This window comes from Chelmon rostratus, chromosome 8 (genome assembly GCF_017976325.1).
Source record: "Chelmon rostratus isolate fCheRos1 chromosome 8, fCheRos1.pri, whole genome shotgun sequence".
NCBI classification, from domain to species: Eukaryota; Metazoa; Chordata; class Actinopteri; order Chaetodontiformes; family Chaetodontidae; genus Chelmon; species Chelmon rostratus.
The window spans coordinates 847,632-867,631 of record NC_055665.1 but is presented as its reverse complement, the minus strand read 5'-3'; the positions used below and the strand labels follow the sequence as shown (position 1 = coordinate 867,631).

The 20,000-nt window shown below is 47.3% G+C and overlaps 1 protein-coding gene across 1 annotated transcript in view; it reads right to left on the bottom strand.

Annotated features, from left to right (window-relative positions):
* The window catches only part of cpne4a (copine IVa), a 40,341-nt gene extending 23,158 nt beyond the window's left edge, over positions 1 to 17,183 (bottom strand). Inside the window, exons 1-3 of the mRNA XM_041941677.1 lie at positions 17,013 to 17,183; positions 6,579 to 6,761; positions 3,828 to 3,899 (exon numbers count right to left, since the gene is read on the bottom strand). Coding sequence (XP_041797611.1) covers positions 3,828 to 3,899; positions 6,579 to 6,761; positions 17,013 to 17,183 — 426 coding nt within the window. The remainder of the gene's footprint in view (positions 1 to 3,827; positions 3,900 to 6,578; positions 6,762 to 17,012) is intronic.
* Positions 17,184 to 20,000: the final 2,817 nt, after the last annotated feature.

Below are 20,000 nucleotides of genomic sequence, written 5' to 3'. Positions count from 1 at the left end.
TGTACTATTAAATACATGGATCATCAGTTTTTCAATGATTTAGATGTCAATAAGGTGTCAGCGTGCATAAAACAGCATCATGTAAAGTCTGTAAAGAAAGTCGCTGGGGGGTCATTAGTGACGATGTTCAGATGTGTTCGTCTGTGCAGGGGGAGGTGGAGTCAGTCAGCCATTAAAAAGTTTAATCCTCCACAAACCGTGAACGTGTGAACAGACTCATCCTGTCACACACTGATGAGGAGTTCTCAGGTCTGAGTCACTTTATTCTAACATTACAAACTGTTTTTTCTTCCTGAAGCATCGACACATTTACGTCTGACAGCAACACGATTACAGATTACATTTCATAAACAGGATAATACTCAGATTAACATCAGCCTGCAGCTCTTTCTGTCACATGTTTTCACTTTGTAGCTGCAGATAATAAACACAAATATATTCAGTTTATTATCGTGTGAACAGACACGACCTGAGGGGGCAACAGAGACGACAGAAACACAAAGAGGGAAAAACAAAACGGAAAAACCTGCAGGAGAGAAAATCTGCAGGAGGAGGAACAAAAACCGCAAGAAAGAGAAAAAGAAAGAAGGACAGAAAGAAAGAAAGAAAGAAAGAAAGAGAGAAAGAAAGAAAGAAAGAAAGAAAGAAAGAAAGAAACAGAAGAAAGAAGGACAGAAAGAGAAGAAAGGAAAAGCGTAAGACGTCAAACAGTTAAAATAAGCTCCCTTATTCTTTCTTCATCTTTCACTCTGAAAACTAACAGTGAAACAAGATACAGAAGGAAACATGTAAAATACACGAATATAAGAAAACAATGAGACTGGAGCCTATGATGGAGGGTGGTGGAGTCTTTGTAAGTGACTGGGTGGGTGGAGCCTATGACGCAGGGTGGGTGGAGTCTTTGTAAGTGACTGGGTGGGAGGAGCCTATGATGGAGGGTGGGTGGAGTCTTGAATAGAGTGTGGGTGGAGCCTATGACGCAGGGTGGGTGGAGTCTTTGTGAGCGACTGGGTGAGAGGAGCCTATTATGGAGGGTGGGTGGGGTCTTTGATGGAGTGTGGGTGGAGTCTTTGTCAGTGACTGGGTGGGCGGAGCCTATGATGGAGGGTGGTGGAGTCTTTGTAAGTGACTGGGTGGGTGGAGCCTATGACGGAGGGTGGGTGGAGTCTTTGTAAGTGACTGGGTGGGAGGAGCCTATGATGGAGGGTGGTGGAGTCTTTGTAAGTGATTGGGTGGGTGGAGCCTATGATGGAGGGTGGGTGGAGTCTTTGTAAGTGATTGGGTGGGTGGAGCCTATGATGGAGGGTGGGTGGAGTCTTTAATAGAGTGTGGGTGGAGTCTTTGTCAGTGACTGGGTGGGAGGAGCCTATGATGGAGGGTGGTGGAGTCTTTGTAAGTGATGGGTGGGAGGAGCCTATGATGGAGGGTGGTGGAGTCTTTGTAAGTGATGGGTGGGAGGAGCCTATGATGGAGGGTGGGAGGAGCCTATGATGGAGGGTGGTGGAGTCTTTGTCAGTGACTGGGTGGGAGGAGCCTATGATGGAGGGTGGTGGAGTCTTTGTAAGTGATGGGTGGGAGGAGCCTATGATGGAGGGTGGTGGAGTCTTTGTAAGTGATGGGTGGGAGGAGCCTATGATGGAGGGTGGGAGGAGCCTATGATGGAGGGTGGTGGAGTCTTTGTCAGTGACTGGGTGGGAGGAGCCTATGATGGAGGGTGGGTGGGGTCTTTGATGGAGTGTGGGTGGAGTCTTTATCAGTGACTGGATGGGTGCAGTCTATGACAGTGAGTGTGCGGGCGGAGTCTTTGTCAAGTATTGTTGTCTGATCTCAGATCTGTGACCATCGCTTATCTTTAAACAACAACATGCTGCTGGTTCAGGATCAGTTTGTGGCTCCGCTCAACCAGGACTAAGTTCCTCAGATCTCTTTCTGATCTGGGATCTGTTATTTCGAGTGTAAAATAATGAAGGAAAGAAAAACAGGACTCATCCCTGTTGAGATAAAACAACCTTCAACATGAAAGACTAGAAAGAGACGAGACGTAAAGACAAAAGAAAGACAAGAACGCAGAGAGACATGAAAGAAAGCAGGAAGGACAAACACGCAGAGAACAAAAGAGAGACAAGAAGTTGAGAGAGAAAGTAAAGACAGACAGAAGGACAGAAGGACAGACAGACAGATGGACAGACAGACAGACAAACAGAAAGGAGGACAGACAGACAGAAGGACAGACAGACAGACGGACAGACAGACAGACAGACAGGAGGACAGACAGACAGACGGACAGACAGACAGGAGGACAGACAGACAGATGGACAGACAGACAGACAAACAGAAAGGAGGACAGACAGGAGGACAGACAGACAGAAGGACAGACAGACAAACAGGCGGACAGACAGACAGACGGACAGACAGACAGACAGGAGGACAGACAGACAGACAGGAGGACAGACGGACAGACAGACAGACAGAAGGACAGACAGACAGGAGGACAGACGGAAAGACAGACAGACAGACGGACAGACAGACAGACAGGAGGACAGACGGACAGAACTAAGTTAACAACAAAAGGCAGAACTGTTTTTTAAAGAAAGACTGAAAAGCTCTGATTTTCTGCTTCCTGCTCAGAAATCCTTTCAAAATAAATCCCGCTGAAGCGTTTCATGTGTCCACGGAGGTGAAGAGGAACATCAGGGGGGGTTTTCCAGCTGTGAATTTGTGGAAAAATGAAGAAGTAAATCCTGGTGAGGACGGTTCAGTCGGTCCAGCTGAGAGGATCAGAGCCATCAGAGCTGATTGAAAAACCACAGAAGCACCGAAAAGCCTGCTTCCTGTCTGACGGAGGTTTTAATGTCTGAGAGTCACAAACTGCAGACGCCACAGTCCACGAACAAAGACAGAAAAGGAGACAAGGACGGAGCTCTTCTTCCTGCTGTGAACTCAGAGTGATGGATGAAGGATGGATGGAGGATGGATGAAGGATGGAATGACGGATGGATGAAGGATGAAGGATGGATGAAGGATGGAATGACGGATGGATGAAGGATGGATGAAGGATGGAATGACTGATGAAGAAAGGATGAAGGATGGATGAAGGATGGAATGATGGATGGATGAAGGATGAATGATGGATGAAAGATGGATGAAGGATGGAATGACGGATGGATGAAGGATGGATGAAGGATGGAATGACGGATGGATGAAGGATGGATGAAGGATGGAATGACTGATGAAGAAAGGATGAAGGATGGATGAAGGATGGAATGATGGATGGATGAAGGATGAATGATGGATGAAAGATGGATGAAGGATGGAATGACGGATGGATGAAGGTTGGATGAAGGATGGAATGACAGATGGATGAAGGATGAAATGACAGATGGATGAAGGATGGATGAAGGATGAAATGACAGATGGATGAAGGATGGATGTAGGATGAAGGATGGAATGACGGATGAAGGATGGATAAAGGATGGATGAAGGATGAAGGATGGATGAACTCGAGGGGACGAGTGTTCAGGGCCTCCTTTAGAAAACTGGTCTCTCTCTTCTTTCATTGAGGTTTTGTTGTGGTGGTCTTGGTCTGCGTTCTGATGCGGATCAGGAGTGTAACGACTGTGTGAACTGGCACCAGCTTTATCTCCAGGCTTTGCTCATTTGCAGGATCCAGCACACAGAAACGTGTTTCATAGATTTTTAACGTGAATCTTTATTTTACATTTATGATCCTCGGTTTCTGCTGCACTTTTTTTTTTATCTGACTCGTGTGTGAAAACCTGCTGAGAAAGAAACCTGATTCTGGATCAGAGAGAGGAGGCGCAGCTCACCGTGATGATGGCTTTCCCCACAGTGCCTCCTGGTCTCAGCAGAGCTTTGGACAGTTTCCTTTGAGAGATGATCTGGAAACACACACACACACACACACACACACACACACACACACACACACACACACACACGCACACACACACACACACACACACACAGTCCAGGTGAACACACAGGTGAGCGCTGTGCTGCGCTGCAGGTACAGACGTGTGTTCTCAGAACAAACAAACAACGACAGCAGGATCACATTCATGTGTCCACAATCACTGCGGAGAATATTCAGTAGAAGTACTAGTACCACACTATAAAGATACTCTGCCACAAGTGAAAGTCTGCATTTAAAATCCCTGTGAAGTAAAAGTACAGTAGTATTACCAGCGTCATGTATTTAAAGTACTCTGAACACTTAATAACATGTCGCTTTAAGTGTAGTGTTATGTTACTGTTGGAGCTGCTGCAGGTGGAGCTGCTGCAGGTGGAGCTGCTTTCAACTACGTCATATACAGTCCTGCGGGGCCCAACCCGGGGGTCCGGCCCCTCCAGAGGGTCAGCAGATCCAGCAGAGGGGTTATGGTTTTTGTCTTCTTTGAACAGTTGTTTGTATTTAACAAGCTTCTCATGCTGCTTCATTAAAGGTGTTTCTCTCTTCCTGAAGCTGCACCGTCAGCAGCCTGGAGCAGAAGCTGCTGTTCTTCAGCCTCCACCCGCTCCTCTACTCGTGTTTCCTCAGAGCTTCTTCCAGCCCCCGTCAGCAGAAACCTCCGTTGCTCCGTCAGCCATCTGGCCGGCGGAGGAGCTGGCAGCCGAGCCGAGCGACGCTGCTGGCAGAGACCAAGACGAGGAGAGGAAGACGAGGAGGAGGAGGAGGCTGTTCCTGACTGCTGATGGCTTCACCACAGACTCCTCTTCTTCAGCTCCACCTGCTAAAACTCCTCCAACAGTTTCCTCCTCTGCAGGAAATCGCTCCGTCGTCCTGCAGAGGCTTTCATTTCAGTTTTTAATGAGACAGCAGCAGATGGAGAACGTGTTCGTTTCCTCCTCATCGTCACCAGGCTGTTCAACTGTTCGACTCCCCCCCAGTCACAAGACTCTTACACACGGCTGAACTGGCAGTGAATGCTAACCGCTAACCACTAACAGTTCAGTGTGTGTCACAGCCTGATCGATCTTCTTCCTCTGAACCACAGACCTCCATTAAAACCCATCAGTGAGCCTCAGTGTTCTTCATCACCAAGACACACAGACACACACACACACACACACACACGCACACACACACACACCGGCCTGCTGCCTCAAACACTCACTACAGCACTGTGTGGATTTATCCGCCGCTGAAAATAGTCCCAACAGAAGCTTTTGGCTGCTGTTTGTTTCAGCGAGCAGCTGTTTGAGAAAACGACTGAATCATAAAAAAATCAAATAAAGCTGAAATAAAGTCGACTGATCTTTGAGGTCGTTTGCTGCTTTTCTCTTCAACAGTTTGTTTTGTCCTCATACAGAAATTAAATGCTTCAGCGCTGAATTAACCTGTTAGCCCAATTAACGTTGACACTCTGTCTTCATTAATAAACTCAGTCAGTCATTTGTTTTTTCACTAAAAGATCTGAGTCAAATCTCTCATTAAAGAAAGTTCAAAAGACCCGAAACTGCAGTTTGTGCTGCAGATAAATGATTAATGTTTGTTTTCTTCAGTCAGTTTTTGATTTTCTTCTTCATTGTGAATATTATGAGTCTGTCTGTGCATCATTTCAGCCCTTTGACGGCTTCTAAGCTCTCAAAAAAGCCAAAGCTGCCCCAGCAGAGTGGATGAACGAGTGTTTTCAGGTCGTCTGTCTGCTGCGTTCAGGAGCCTCTCACGGTGTTTTATGTTAAATACATTAACAATTAGAAACTGAAGGCAGAGAAACGTCTCAGCTGTGTTTTTCAGGATTTCAACATCCAAAGCTCAGGTGAGGTGATGATTGACAGCTTCCTGGTATTTACCTCCCACACGTTTGTACTTCTACCTTTATGAGGACTCTCATTCACAATTCATTTTCTAGCTCCTAACCATCAGCCGGACGCCTGACCACAGCTTAAATCTAACGTAACCCCTAAAACCAGGTGTACAGATGCTACAGGTGAGCAGAGACTCGCTGGACTCGACGAATTTATGAACACAGAAGTCTCACGGGATGTGACGAGAGGCAGAGAAAGGCCACGGGGAAGAATTCAAATCCAAGAACAGACAATATCCAAGTAACCTGAGCAAAGAGCCAGAAACCACCTGAAACACACACACAGGGCACACAAGCAAACAGAGGCGGGAAAACACACAAACAGGAAGTAAGACAAAGCAGCACACAGGAAACAGAACAACATCACCACCTACATTTAATGAAAGTGATGAATTAAATGTGTTGAAAGTGCTCAAATTCACCGAGAACCAGACTTTTGTGCTTTTGATTTATAGTTCTTATCTTAACTTATCTTATTAACTTATCTTAATTTAGTCCAGAACAAGATAATAATTCACTAAAAGAGGATTTGATGTGCTTGTCTTCTGTTTGTCTTCTGTGTTTCTACGTCACAACATTCGGAAACACGAACACACGGACGCCATTTTGGCTCCAGCTCCTCTGCTGAGTCTCAGGTTTCAAGTGAAATCCACTTGACCAATCAAAATCTGCCACACACAACCCAGCAACCAGCGCAGCCAATAACAGCCTGAGATAAACATGAGCATGAGGTGTGTCCAGGCGACTCACCTGTCCCAGCGTGCACTCCACCGAGCCCAGGAAGTCGGCCTCCTTCAGGCCGTTGTGGCTGCTGTTGTTGATGTCGTACAGCTCGAAGCGCAGACGCTGCACCTCCTCAAAGTAAAAGTCCAAAGTGAAAACCTTGGAGTAGGTGGGGTTCACGCAGCTGCGAATCACCTCGGTCCGATCCACCTGCGGGAGACACAGAGGACAAAACGACACGGTGGATATCTGACTTCCTGTTTTCACTTCGCTGAGAAGAAAAAGTGACGAGCGGCAAAGAAAGACGACGTCACATCCTGCCTGCGCTGATTGGTTGACAGGTGACAGTAAATCCTGTTTCACTGAGACGGAGACAGAAAAACTCCTGCTGCTGAGAAGCTGCACGTCGTCAAACTGTGCAACAGTGGGACGCAGCCTCCCGTCCTCAGTGCTGTCAGACAGATGGCGTTCAGGCTGGAGCTCCTCCACAGACACTTTCATTGGATTGTTGAAGTTTGTGTGAACGAGCTGAAATCCAGCGTGGAGTGTGAGAGGAAACCTGACGTCCTCCCACTGACCCGCTGGACGCGTTCCTCAGTATTTACCAGTTTTCAGCCTCGTTCTGTCTGCGTCTGAGGACGTTTGTGAGACGAGAGGAAACAAACAGAAGAAGAAACCTGGCGGCTGGAGGCAGGAAATGCTCAGCGGTGTGGACATGGTGGACCGCTGACGCTCTAACTGGACTTTATGAGAACTTTGTCCTGAACTTGTGACACAGTGAAACTCGTCTTTTTGGGGGCTTTATTATAGCCTGTATCAGACGGAGACCGCTCTGAGTGGACGGCGATGATTCATTTTGCAAACATTCACACATTTTTACTGTCATGCTGACAGGTGTGGTTCTTTCTGCGCCCCCCTACCGTACTGATCTACAGATCAGAGCAGAGTCCAGGTCCTGGAGCTGAAAGCAGGTGCAGCTGAGCTCTGACCTGACGTGTGTCGGCTCGCTGCAGAGATCTGGATCAGCTGGATTCTGTAAACGATTCATTATGATCGAATCAAATTAAGGCACGTATCGTTTTTTCTTTTCATTCCAGATCAAGAAGTTCTTCAAGTGCTAATGATTCTCTTCATTCTGGATCAATCAGCTGATTATTTCCTCCATTAATCGTTCGGTTTGGAAACATTGTGAAAATATTGACAAATGTGGTGACGATGAGGCCAAAGTGACGCCTTCACAGTGTTTGTTTAGTCCAAAGCTCCACATTATTACAAACACATTCAGATCATTCAGAGGAGAAGCAGCAAATCAAACATCAACAATCACTCAAACCATCATCAATAGACGATCATTGATTATCTTTAAACCGACCGATCGATCAATGGACTGATCGTTTCAGATGTACTTGGATTAACTGCTGTGGAGTTTAATTTCTAACATGACATCAGATTTATAAACTCTTCCACAGCTGATGTACAGACACGTTTTTACTGATGGAAGAGAAGTCAAGTAGCTCAGATTTGTACTTGAGTAAATGTACTTAGTTACATTCGAGCGGCGGTAACAAGCTGAAGGCTAATGATCCGCCGGCTGTGATCCGCCTGATCGCAGACAGCAGGTCGGACTCTGCAGTTTGAGAGCCCACCTCGCTCTGAACTTCACTTTTTAACGAGTCTGAAGAGACGAGAGACGACGAGCGGCTTCCCGCTGCCGCCGCTTCACATCGACGAGGGCGGGAAAACACCGACAACAGCTCGTTTGACAGATCTTAACGACCGCATGACTGACGGATCTGAAGAAAGCGAAGCTGCTGACAGACCTGAAAGGGTCTGGAGGTAACAGATGTGTTTCCTGTTTCCTCCAGCGTGGAGACAAACAGCCAGAAGACAACAAAGAGAACTCAGAGGGGACGACACGAGGACGCTCAGCATACCAACAGGAATAGATCCTCGCAGCACTCATCGATGCTTCAGACCAGCCATCGATCGGACGCCGCCGCCGCCGCCACGTGTCAAACAGCTCACTTCTGACACCGTTAGAGACAAGCTGCTGGACCAGATGTGTCCCTCAGGAGCTGGAGGGGACCAAAAACTGAGCTAAAGGACAGCGAACAGTGGACTGACGTTCATCAGGCGACTCCAGGGGACAGAATCACCTCAGATCAGCTGAAAACATGTCGACCAGCGGCTGGTTTTATCTGAGCAGCTTCAGAATCTGATCTGAGAACAGTCAGATCTGTTTCTGCTCCGCCAGCCGACACAAACGTCTTTAAATGCTTCGGTCAGTGAACAGATGTTCATTCACTCTGCACGAAGCATTAGCACCAAAAATACTTCAAAACGAATCCCTCCTGTCCGTGAGTCTGAGGGCGTGAGCAGAGGATTGTGGGGGTTGTGTGAAAATGTGCAGCAAGGTGTGAAGATCGATGCTTAAAGTTGTTTTTTCTCTGCTCTGGATTATAATTAGATCTTTAATGAGGACGAGAATCCAGAAATCAGACGCTCCTTCACTCACACTCAAGTTTAACCTACGAGGACTCAGCTGACTGATGAGGATGGCGAAATGATGAAGCTGAACATCTGCGACGCAGCGACGTGATTGGTCGAAGGTGCAGGTGTGTCGCTCTGCTGTCGGACAGGTGTGAGAGAAGTCTGGCTGACAGAACTTTCACAGCAGCTGAGCGATAATTCAGCGGCGGCCTCTCACATCCGTCTGTTTTCTGTTTTCTGCTTCTGCCAAACGTCTGCACAGTTTCTGTACAGCTTCTGTTAGCTTCTGTTAGCTTCTGTCAGCTTCTGTCAGCTTCTGTTAGCTTCTGTTAGCTTCTGTCAGCTTCTGTTAGCTTCTGTTAGCTTCTGTCAGCTTCTGTCAGCTTCTGTTAGCTTCTGTCAGCTTCTGTTAGCTTCTGTCAGCTTCTGTCAGCTTCTGTCAGCTTCTGTTAGCTTCTGTCAGCTTCTGTTAGCTTCTGTTAGCTTCTGTTAGCTTCTGTCAGCTTCTGTTAGCTTCTGTCAGCTTCTGTTAGCTTCTGTCAGCTTCTGTTAGCTTCTGTCAGCTTCTGTTAGCGTCTGTTAGCTTCTGTCAGCTTCTGTTAGCGTCTGTTAGCTTCTGTTAGCTTCTGTTAAACTCGTCCGAATCTTTGAAAACATCCGAGCAGATTTCTGAAATCAGCTGTTGTTTACGAGCGAGCGGTCTTCTTCTTCACTGGTATCATCGGTGCACGACTGCGTTTGTTAGCATGTCGCTGCGAGTGTCAACTGTCGATCAGCGGAAAGAGCCTGAAAACACAAACATACAGTCAGCTGGGTCAGTCCAGTGGGTCCCAACCACAGGCTCAGGGCCCTCCAGAGGGTCACCAGAGAAATCTGAGGGGTCGTCAGATGATTAATGAATAAAGAAGAAAAAACAAAGTTTATTTGTTCAAATCAAAAAAGGAAGAAAACGCTGCTTTAGTGATGTCATTTCATGTCATTTAGTTTTCTTTATGTGAAATCTTCAACTGCAAAGTAACTGGTAGCTAAAACATGCAGTGAAGTTGAAGTTAAAGTAGTATAATTTGAGTATAAGTACCCCAAAACTGTGCGCAAGTACAGTACTTAGTTATTTCCCACCTGGGCCAGGCGTTAATGCTGCTGATCAATGTTCCAATAAAGATTTAAATTCACAAGGTGAGTCCTGAGAGCAGATCTGAGATCAGATCTGAGACACACTGAAAGATCCTTCTTCATCTAAATCTGTTCAAATGTGTTCGTCGACCCGAGACGAGAAGAACGAATGTGTGAGGAAGAGGAAGACGTCAGCTTCCTGTCTGGACTTTGACCTCCCGTCGCTTCATCCGGTCCCATCCAGGCTGAAGTGAAGACGCAGAACAGGTGTGAACGCTGACAGGAAAGAAAACAGAGAGGAGACGATGAAGAGGAGCGAGAGGGAAGTAAAAACAGATCACAGCTGCAGAGAGAAAGAGCCGCCGCCGAGCAAACGGCTAAAAATACTCCGAGAAACATAAAGTGGGGCAACAGAAACCAGGTCTGACCAGTTCAGGGCCGGCCCTGGACCGGTTCACACACTCAGAAGACACACAGACGACGCAGAGTGAATCTCACGACTCGATCGCAGATCCAGCAGCTCCACGTCTCATCAGTCAGGGTCTGAACCACGTCCCCCCTCTGAAGCTTCAATACGTGTGTGTCGGGTCATCGCGGTCACTGAGCTATCACCTGAGGCTGTGACGCCTCAGGGCCGCCTCACAGGCCAGGTGCTCAGGGTTCAGGTCTGTCTGAGCGATGGAGGGAGGAGCCTGATGTCCGACACCGTGGCTCTGAGAGGCGGCTAAAGGTCATAAACCGTAACATATTGTGGATATTTGTGTTGCTTCATCATGACATTGGTATAAATTTGATAAATAAATGTCTGTGAACAATAAATACAACTCGCTCTCAAATACACACGACTGTCCAGGTCAGCTGCAGAACATCCATCCATCACTGCGTTTGTTTTCAAAACGACAGTCCATCATCGTTCATCAACCACGAGAAAAATACAATAATCCAACAGTGAAGTGATGCAAACACACACACACACACACACACACACACACACACACACACACACACACACACATATAAACCTGCCAACGATCTTTTCTTAAAATAACCGTTGAACAGATACGAGCTTTCGTCGTGGCAGCAGATAACAGAGGAAGCCTCAAACTGAATCCAGCAAACATGAAAACTGAAGCCCGACAGACGCCGAGATGCAGCTGAAACTGTTCCAGATGCAGCTGAAGCTGTTCCAGATGCAGCTGAAACTGTTCCAGGTGCAGCTGAAACTGTTCCAGGTGCAGCTGAAACTGTTCCAGGTGCAGCTGAAACTGTTCCAGGTGCAGCTGAAACTGTTCCAGACGCAGCTGAAACTGTTCCAGACACAGCTGAAACTGTTCCAGATGCTTCTGAGCTTTTAATGAAACAAGAGATCAATTAAAGAGAAGCTGAAGAGAAGCCAGCGAGCTCACGGAGGGAAACCTCAGAGCAACAAAGCTCAGAACAGAACAGGACAACAGCTGACCTATCACCAACAGGAACCAATACTAACAGGTGGAGACAGCTCCGGCCCGAGTTCAGGGCCCTCTCAGAGCCCGTCCAGAGGTCCCCATCATCTGCCTTCTGAACCACGTCCACGCCCGCCTTGACGAGCCAGCGAGCACTGCGATCATGTTTTTTGACTTCTCCGGTTCTTTCAACACCGCCCCGGCAGCTCTACTGCATGAACGGCTGACAGCAGTACAGGTGGACGCCCCCCGACCTGACTGGACCACAGCAGCGCCGGGACCCTGCAGAGGACAGTCCTGAGCACAGGCTTGAGGTGGGTCACTTTGTCTCATGGTGTGAGTAGAACCATCTGCAGCTCAAAGAGACCAAGACCAGGAAGCTGGTTGTGGATCTGAGGGGGATCAAGGCACAGATGACCCGTTTTCCATCCGGGGGGTTCAGTGTGGACGTTGCAGAGGACTAAATCAAATCAAATCAAATCAAACTTTATTTATATAGCACTTTTCATCCATTTAAAATGCAACACAAAGTGCTTCACAAGATAAAAGAATACAACAACAGAGAGAATAAAAGCATAATATGACAGACAATATCCCGCTTCCAGATATACACACATGCGCTCACACAAACACTCACAAAACACACACACACACATACGCACACACACACACACAGTGCTGAGACATGGCAGGGCACTGAGGAACCATGTGAGGAAACAGCTATGGGAGCCATCCACACTGGGAAGCGCCACAGCCTGCGGCCACCGGGAGCGCCGCCACAGAGACCACCCGGACGCCGATGGACAGGGGCAGACTCCGCACTTAATGCAGAGCCACCCAAGTCCCTCGGGCCCAGGCGGCCTCCAAGCAACGGCCCCCGTGGGCAGACTGGGCATACACCCCAGTGTGGAGGCCCCCCATGAGGAAACACTGAAGCTAGGAATTAAAAGACTAAAGAAAAAATAAATAAATAGATAAATAACCAAATAAATTAAAGATAAAAGCAGGTATAATGCACAAGAATTAGAAGCTTTAAGAAAGTTAAAAATGTAGAGGAAAAATAGACAAATAAATAACTAATAAATAGTAAATAATAAATAAAAGTAATAAGATTTTAAGATGTAATACTGATAAAGTGCATAACTAAGAACAAGTCATAAGAAATATAAGAAGTAAAAATAGCATAATAGAAGAATTCAAAGTTTAAAAGAGACCAAACCAAAAAGGTGAGTCTTGAGCCTCCTTTTTAAGACTCCCCAGGAGTGCACACTGATAACAAACCAGACTGATCTAAGGACACTGAAGCCGTCTACAAAAGGGCCAGAGCCGTTTCTACTACAGACCACAGACCCTGGTTTATGTTTCTGCCGGTTGGAGCTAAAACAGCTGAATGCTCTCGCAGGCCCAAGATAAAACTGCAAAACTAAAGCCTGCATGACAATAAAGATTTGGAAAAAGTACTCAAAGGGACTCAAAAGTACTCAAAAGTACTAATTTCAGCACCGACACAGACACACACAGAAAAAATACTCAGAGGGATTAATGATAGAACCCAGCACTCTTAAATACTCGACTCTGATTGGTCAATCACCAAAATTCAGCGTTGTTTATTTGTCGACAGACGACCGCCTGCTCAGGAACTCCTAACAGTCAGAGACTAAAGGTGCGATCCATTAATGTACCAAGATCAATAACAAAGAACCAGCTGATCTCAGACGTAAAATATGGAGCATTTTGTCAACATTATTTTTAATTTGTTTGGACAAAACACTTGACGTGTGACTGGAGAAGACATGTCCTCAACAAAAAAGACAAGAAAAGTAAAGAACAACACTGGACCGACTTGAAGAGACTTGAGGACACAGAGACTGACCAGACTGAAGAGGACAGACATGAAAAAACACCAAGAGAAACACAGCATGGACGATCGGTCTGCTAAAAGACTGGAGACAAAACTGGAGACAGATTTTTAATGTCTGAAGCAGAAATCAGCTGCAGGACTTTTATCCATCAGAACAGAATAACAGAAACCAAACTCTGTCTCCAGCTCCGTCTCTCTCAGGTCTGGGATGTCCCGTCACGTCTCCACATGTCACATGATTTCTCTGAATATCTGTGAAGAAATAAGTTTTCCTGCTCACAGTGAGAGTCGGCTCATTTTAAATCAATAAAATATGTTTTTATCAATATTTGTGTCACTTTATTGAACGATGTCTCAGTGGGATAATGTAGAGTGAGCTGGTTGCCATGGAGAAACAAACCCGACAGGATGAATAGAAGCCCGACTGAACTTCATCTGGAGGAACAGGAAGTCTTTCTTCTTTCTTCTTCTGGGTTTTCCTGCAACAAATGTATTCATTTTGTTCGCTAGGTCACGTCTCTGGTCACGGTTAGTTTTGCGTCCAGCACTTTGGCGCTGAATCTGACATCCGACGCCGCGCACGGAGCAGGCTTAGCGCAGAGTTTGAGCTCATTGGGCCACGACCACGCCGCAACACGTGAGAGCTCGGCATTCTCCGTGACTGCTCGATATTCTCCATAAATCTCCATTGGAGCTCCGCCTTCTTCTTCTGGTGCCACGGCACCGAGCAGCCACGGGATCGGCGCCTGTGCTACAGACCGCAGAGCGCCACAGGAAGTCACCCTGCCTGTCAGTGGAATCAATAGACTGAACTCATTTCACCCGTCAGCAGCCGCAACCCCACGACTCATTTATTATTCATATTTCCAGCCGCAGCTCGTGTTTGCAGCGAGCTCACGGCTGCACGGACGACCGTCACCAGATCCAGACGGAAACTTAAAAACTGGATTCTCAGGTTCTGACTCGTCTTCTGCCGCGGTCTGTAAACGCTGATTAAAATAGCTCGGATCTGTAACGTGAGCAGCCTGCTGGGCAGATCGGATTGATGCTCAGGCCTGCGTGAGCTGACCAATCAGAGAGCAGAACGATGCTGCGGTGATGGACAGCAGGAGACAAATAAAGCCCTCTGGAACATGAAAGTGTTAAAGTTATTCTGGTCGACTCCGGAATAAAAGCATGAACATGAAAATAATAATGTTTTAAAGTGGAGTCGCTGCGAACAAAGCTCCACATCACCGTTTCCCCTGAGCTCCGCTCGTTTCCTGATGAAAAGACGAAGAAGAGGAAAATCGCTTTGATGCAACAACATCTCAGAGCTGCTAACGAGGAGGCCGCTGTGGTTTTAATTGTGACGCCTTCGTTCTTTAATCAAGATGAGCCTCGATGAGCCGGCAGCACACAAACCGTTTACTCATTTACTCCTGAGACACATGAAGGACGAGGAGAGACGACGGCTGAGTGACGGGAATCCTGCTGCAGGTGGAGGACGGACGAGCAGGACGGACGAGCAGGACGTGAGAGGACGGTTTTAATGTGTCAGAGGAAGAAGACAGAAGCTGTGAGACGCTCCGATGAGACCGAAGACGACCTGCAGACACAGACTCTGGACAGACCTGAAGACGCTCGTCCAGGTCCAGCTGCAGCTCGTCCCATCGTGTCCCCTCGTCCTATTGGATTTAAAAAAAGACAGACAGACAGACAGACAGAGAGAGAGACAGAGAGACAGGCAGAGAGACAGACAGGCAGAGAGACAGACAGACAGACAGAGAGAGAAACAGACAGGCAGAGAGACAGAGAGACAGACAGACAGACAGAGAGAGAGAGAGACAGGCAGAGAGACAGAGAGAGAGACAGACAGACAGAGAGACAGACAGACAGAGAGAGAGACAGACAGGCAGAGAGACAGACAGAGAGACAGAGAGAGAGACAGACAGACAGAGAGACAGACAGACAGAGAGAGAGACAGACAGGCAGAGAGACAGACAGACAGACAGACTCACACTCTTTTATACTCTTTTTGTTGGCGTTGACTGTTTGCTGCTCTTTGATCAGGAAGACGCCGGCGGCACGCAGACCGTTAACCACCGTCACGTCTCCTGTTCAGGCGGAGCTCCGGAGGAGACTCGCTGAGCGTTCGGACTCGTCTCCTCCTTCAGATCCCAGAAAACCTGAAGCCAGCAGAGAATCCACGAGAACCTGAGCAGCTTCCAGACAGTTTAACCACCGCTTCAGCTCCAGATGGCCGATCAGAGCGAACGAGGGGGGGGGGGCAGACGGACTCTCCTCATCACTGAGTCCGTCTGTCGGATGAAGACCGGAGTCCAGATTAAAACCCTCGAGTCACGTCTGAGTTTGAGTCTGGATCAGACTTCATTAAATATCCTGTGAAGTATTTCAGCCGCAGACGACATGTACTCAGCTGCTCTGTTTAAGTACAAAACTGAGGTACTTGTATTATTAGTATTTCCTTTTCCAAACCAGGATCTCCTCCCGCCTGAAGCTGAACGAGCTGCGAGCGGTTTGGTCCTTTATGTTTGAGGACGAGGACAGGCAGCATGTTACTGCGCAGACAGTACTTTCACTTTTCATACTGTATTTACGGCTGGTAATACTTAAATACTTAAGTATAGTTTTGAAAGCAGCACTGTCACTTGCAGTGGAGTATTTTCACAGTGTAGTATTAGTACTTCTACAGACGGACTCTGTTTGGTCTGCCTCCTGTCACTTCCTGTAACGCAGCTCGTTTTAGCGTTATTTATTCAGCGGCGGCTCGCAGCCAGCTTCATCAGCTGGTTCATCTTCATCAGCTGGTTCATCTTCATCAGCTGGTTCATCTTCATCAGCTGGTTCTGCTCAGCGGCTTTCAGAGTATTTGTCTTCAGCTCGCTCGCCTCTCAGCTGCAGGACACGTTCACTGAGGCTGGGAAAGCCCAGCTCCATGCCGTCCTCTTCTGTTGTGTTCAACCTGAATAATCTTTATTGACACGGCTGCAGACAGCAGAGCAGCAGGACTGATGCTGCAGCTGGTAGAGCTGGAGCTCATTTCAATAACTTCATACACGACAGACTCCATAAAATCCATCACAGTTTATTCATTGATTATATTTTCTATTAATACAAAACATGCAGTGGAGTAAAAAAAAGTACTATAAAGTGGAAATACTCCAGTACAACTACCATCAAATGGTACTCGAGTCCACACAGACGCTGCGGTGGCGTGACCAGCCTGTTGTCTGTGTAAACACTCTGAAGGTGTGTTGAAAGCTTCAGGCCTCAGAAAGCAGCACAGACAGTTGGCAGGTGTAATCAGGTGTTACCAGGTGTTAACAGGTGTAACCAGGTGTAACCAGGTGTTACCAGGTGTAACCAGGTGTTACCAGGTGTTAACAGGTGTTACCAGGTGTTACCAGGTGTTACTGTGACCTCGGCGCCGCTCACCTGTAGCAGCTCAGTCGCTCCGCCGCCGTCTGCACTGCACTAATCTTTTCACTTCAGCCCGTAGAAGCTACAGCAGGCGGCGGGTGAGAGAGTGGTGTGGTTGCCATGGAGACCTACCTCCATCCACTGTCCGTGGGACTGCATCTTGAGGACGACGCAGGGGTCGGGTTTGGACAGAGCATCTCGGTCTGAGATGCCTTTGCAGGTGAGGCGCAGCTCCACTTTGGTCAGACACGGGCTGCTGAACAGACCCAGAGAGTTCGCCGCTGACTCGTAGATGTCGCTCATGGTGGGGGCGGGACAGGAAGCCTGCAGAGGGAAGACAACCGTTGGACGGATCAGTGTCTGAGTTTCTGGTGCAGCAGCTCATGTGGACAAAGTGTCCCTCATCACATGACTGAGTTCTGTCCAAGTGTCCCAGTCAGACAGAGGGACAGAGACTGAAGCAGCTCCGTGGACATCAGCTGTTTTTATCTCCTGTGTGTGTGTGTGTGTGTGTGTCTGTGTGTGTGTGTGTACTGTGTGTGTGTGTGCATGTGTGCACGTAGTGTGTGCGTGTGTGTGCGTGTGTGTAGTGTGTTTGTGCGTGCGTGTAGTGTGTGTGTGTGTGCGTGTGTGTGCGTGTGTGTAGTGTGTTTGTGCGTGCGTGTAGTGTGTGTGTGTGTGCGTCTGTGTGTGTGTTCCCTGTCAGGATTACAGTGGGGGGGGGACCAGCAGCCAGAACAAATGTTTCCGTCATTAAATCAGATTTTTAGTTTTAATTCATTCAGTTTTTGTCGTGTTTGATGAAATGTGGAATAACATTATGATGACGATGATCATGTGATTCTTTAACTCTGGGTTTATCTCATTTACACACACGCACGCACGCACGCACGCACACACACACACACACACACACACGCACGCACGCACAAACACACAGACACACACACACACACGCACAAACACACACACACACACACGCACGCACACACACACACACACACACTCACACACAGACACACACACACACACACACACACACACACTCACACACACACACACAGTAACTGATCAGATTAGTTGTAGTCTCAGTCGATGGCAGCAGTACTCAGCAGTACTCAGCAGTACTCAGCAGCAGTACTCAGCAGCTGTACTCAGCAGTACTCAGCAGCAGTACTCAGCAGCTGTCAGGTAAAGTAAAAGTACAAAGTGTTCAGTATTCATCATAGTTCTTTATTTCAGAATCATTATTGATTATTGATTTTATAGATCTAAGATCGAGCTGCTGAAGTTCTTCATACTCTGCTGTCAGAGTTTGTTGGATAACTGTGTGTTGTACTGATAATCTGAAACTGCAAAGTAACTAAAGATGTGCTGGAGACACGTTGTCTCTTTCCAAATGTCTCCTTCAGAGACGTCCCCAGTGTCCAAGAAATGTCCAAACTTCAGTCATTGTCCTGACTTTCAGGAAGTATTTCAAAACATCTTAACCTTCCAAACTGTCCTCAATTTATAAAATGCTCTCCAAACATGTCAACTTTTCAAAACGATCCTTCCAATTTGTAATTTTCTCTAAATGTCACACAAGAATGAATTCCTTCAAAATAAAGGTCGTCACATTCTCACTGAAAACTGCTTCTACAAAGTCTCCCGAAATGTTCTCATGTGTTAAAAACACCTTCACCTCTGCCTGTAGGGTTTTGAATGCAGGACTTTTACTTGTAGTGAAGTATTCTCAGTGTGTATTAGTACTTTTAGTGAAGTAAAGGACCTGCATGCAGAGTTTCTCTGTAACGGCTCGTTCAGTGTGAATAAAAACCTTCAGCAGCGTCTTTTTCACAAACCTCTTCAGTCTGAAACATTTAGCAGCGAGTGTGTGAAAGTGATCCGGATCTCACAGCAGCTTCAGCCTCAGCACCTCCATCGCTGACAGAAACCCTGCAGGACCTCCGCCCTCACAGGAAACCACCTCTGCGGGGTCAGGGGGGAGAAATCGTATCTTCATCGCCCCCCTCCGCCGGCAGCAGTCCGGCTCATGTGATTAACCACCGGAGGAAGCTCCAGATACTGTCCGGTAAAAATATCCTCCACGCCAGCGGCTCGGGTTTCACCAGAAGCAAAGAGGAAGAACTGAAGAGTCCAGGAGGAGGTCTAAGAACAGACCCCAGACCAGCTGTAGGGTTAGATCACACCGTCCCTGAAACACAGCAGAGGCACCGAGACGCCGACAGCAGATCTACATTCATGTGCTTCTTGATCAATACCAGTGAAATCAATATCATTGATTACTTCCAGCTGTTCATTCATTATTCAGCTGCTCGTTCGTCGTCAGCTTCAGAACTCTGAAGTCGCTTCGCTCAAACTGAAGTCGTCACATGTGTCAGAGTTTCGTTGTTCTGAGGGTCAAACATCCTGAAACCACTAAATACACCGACTTTATCCTTAATTAGCTTCATTAAGCCTTAATTAACCCTTAATTTAGACATTTAGACATTAATTTGAAAAGGTGGACGTGAGCACCGTAATCTGAAAAACTTAATTGATGAATCAAGTGAATTTTACGGGTCACATGACCTGAACAGGCATCACTGTTCTGGATCCGGCTCATCGTCGGCCTTCTGTCAGCTGAGCAGGTGGAGGTCGGGAGGAGGGCGGGGCGTTTCGTGGACAGCAGCTTTCAGCTGTTCGTGAATCCTCCCACCAGCTCGCCGACATCCAACAGCAGATGAAAGAGCTGCTCATGAAAACCACATCACACAGATTCCTGTTCAGCTGCGGCGCTACAACAGAGTTAATAATTCACGTCATTCAGAGGCTCTGCTCGCCGTCAGCAGAGGATTCTGGGTAACGGCGCTGAAGAATAACAGCTACCAGAGCTTCAAACTGTAGACAAACAGCAGACGAGGCTAACGCATGAGCTGCAGAGAGGTTTTGTCCTGGTGGCCAAACACGGTACTGCAACTAAAAACTCCCTCACAGCCCAGAAATCCTTCTTCATGTCCTCCGTCCTAAAACAGAGTCTGTTACACACGGTCAGTTTTTACTCTTTGGATTATCAATCCAAAAAATGAAGAAGAAAAATCAGAAGAGAAAAACAAAGACTGATATTTATTATCGATC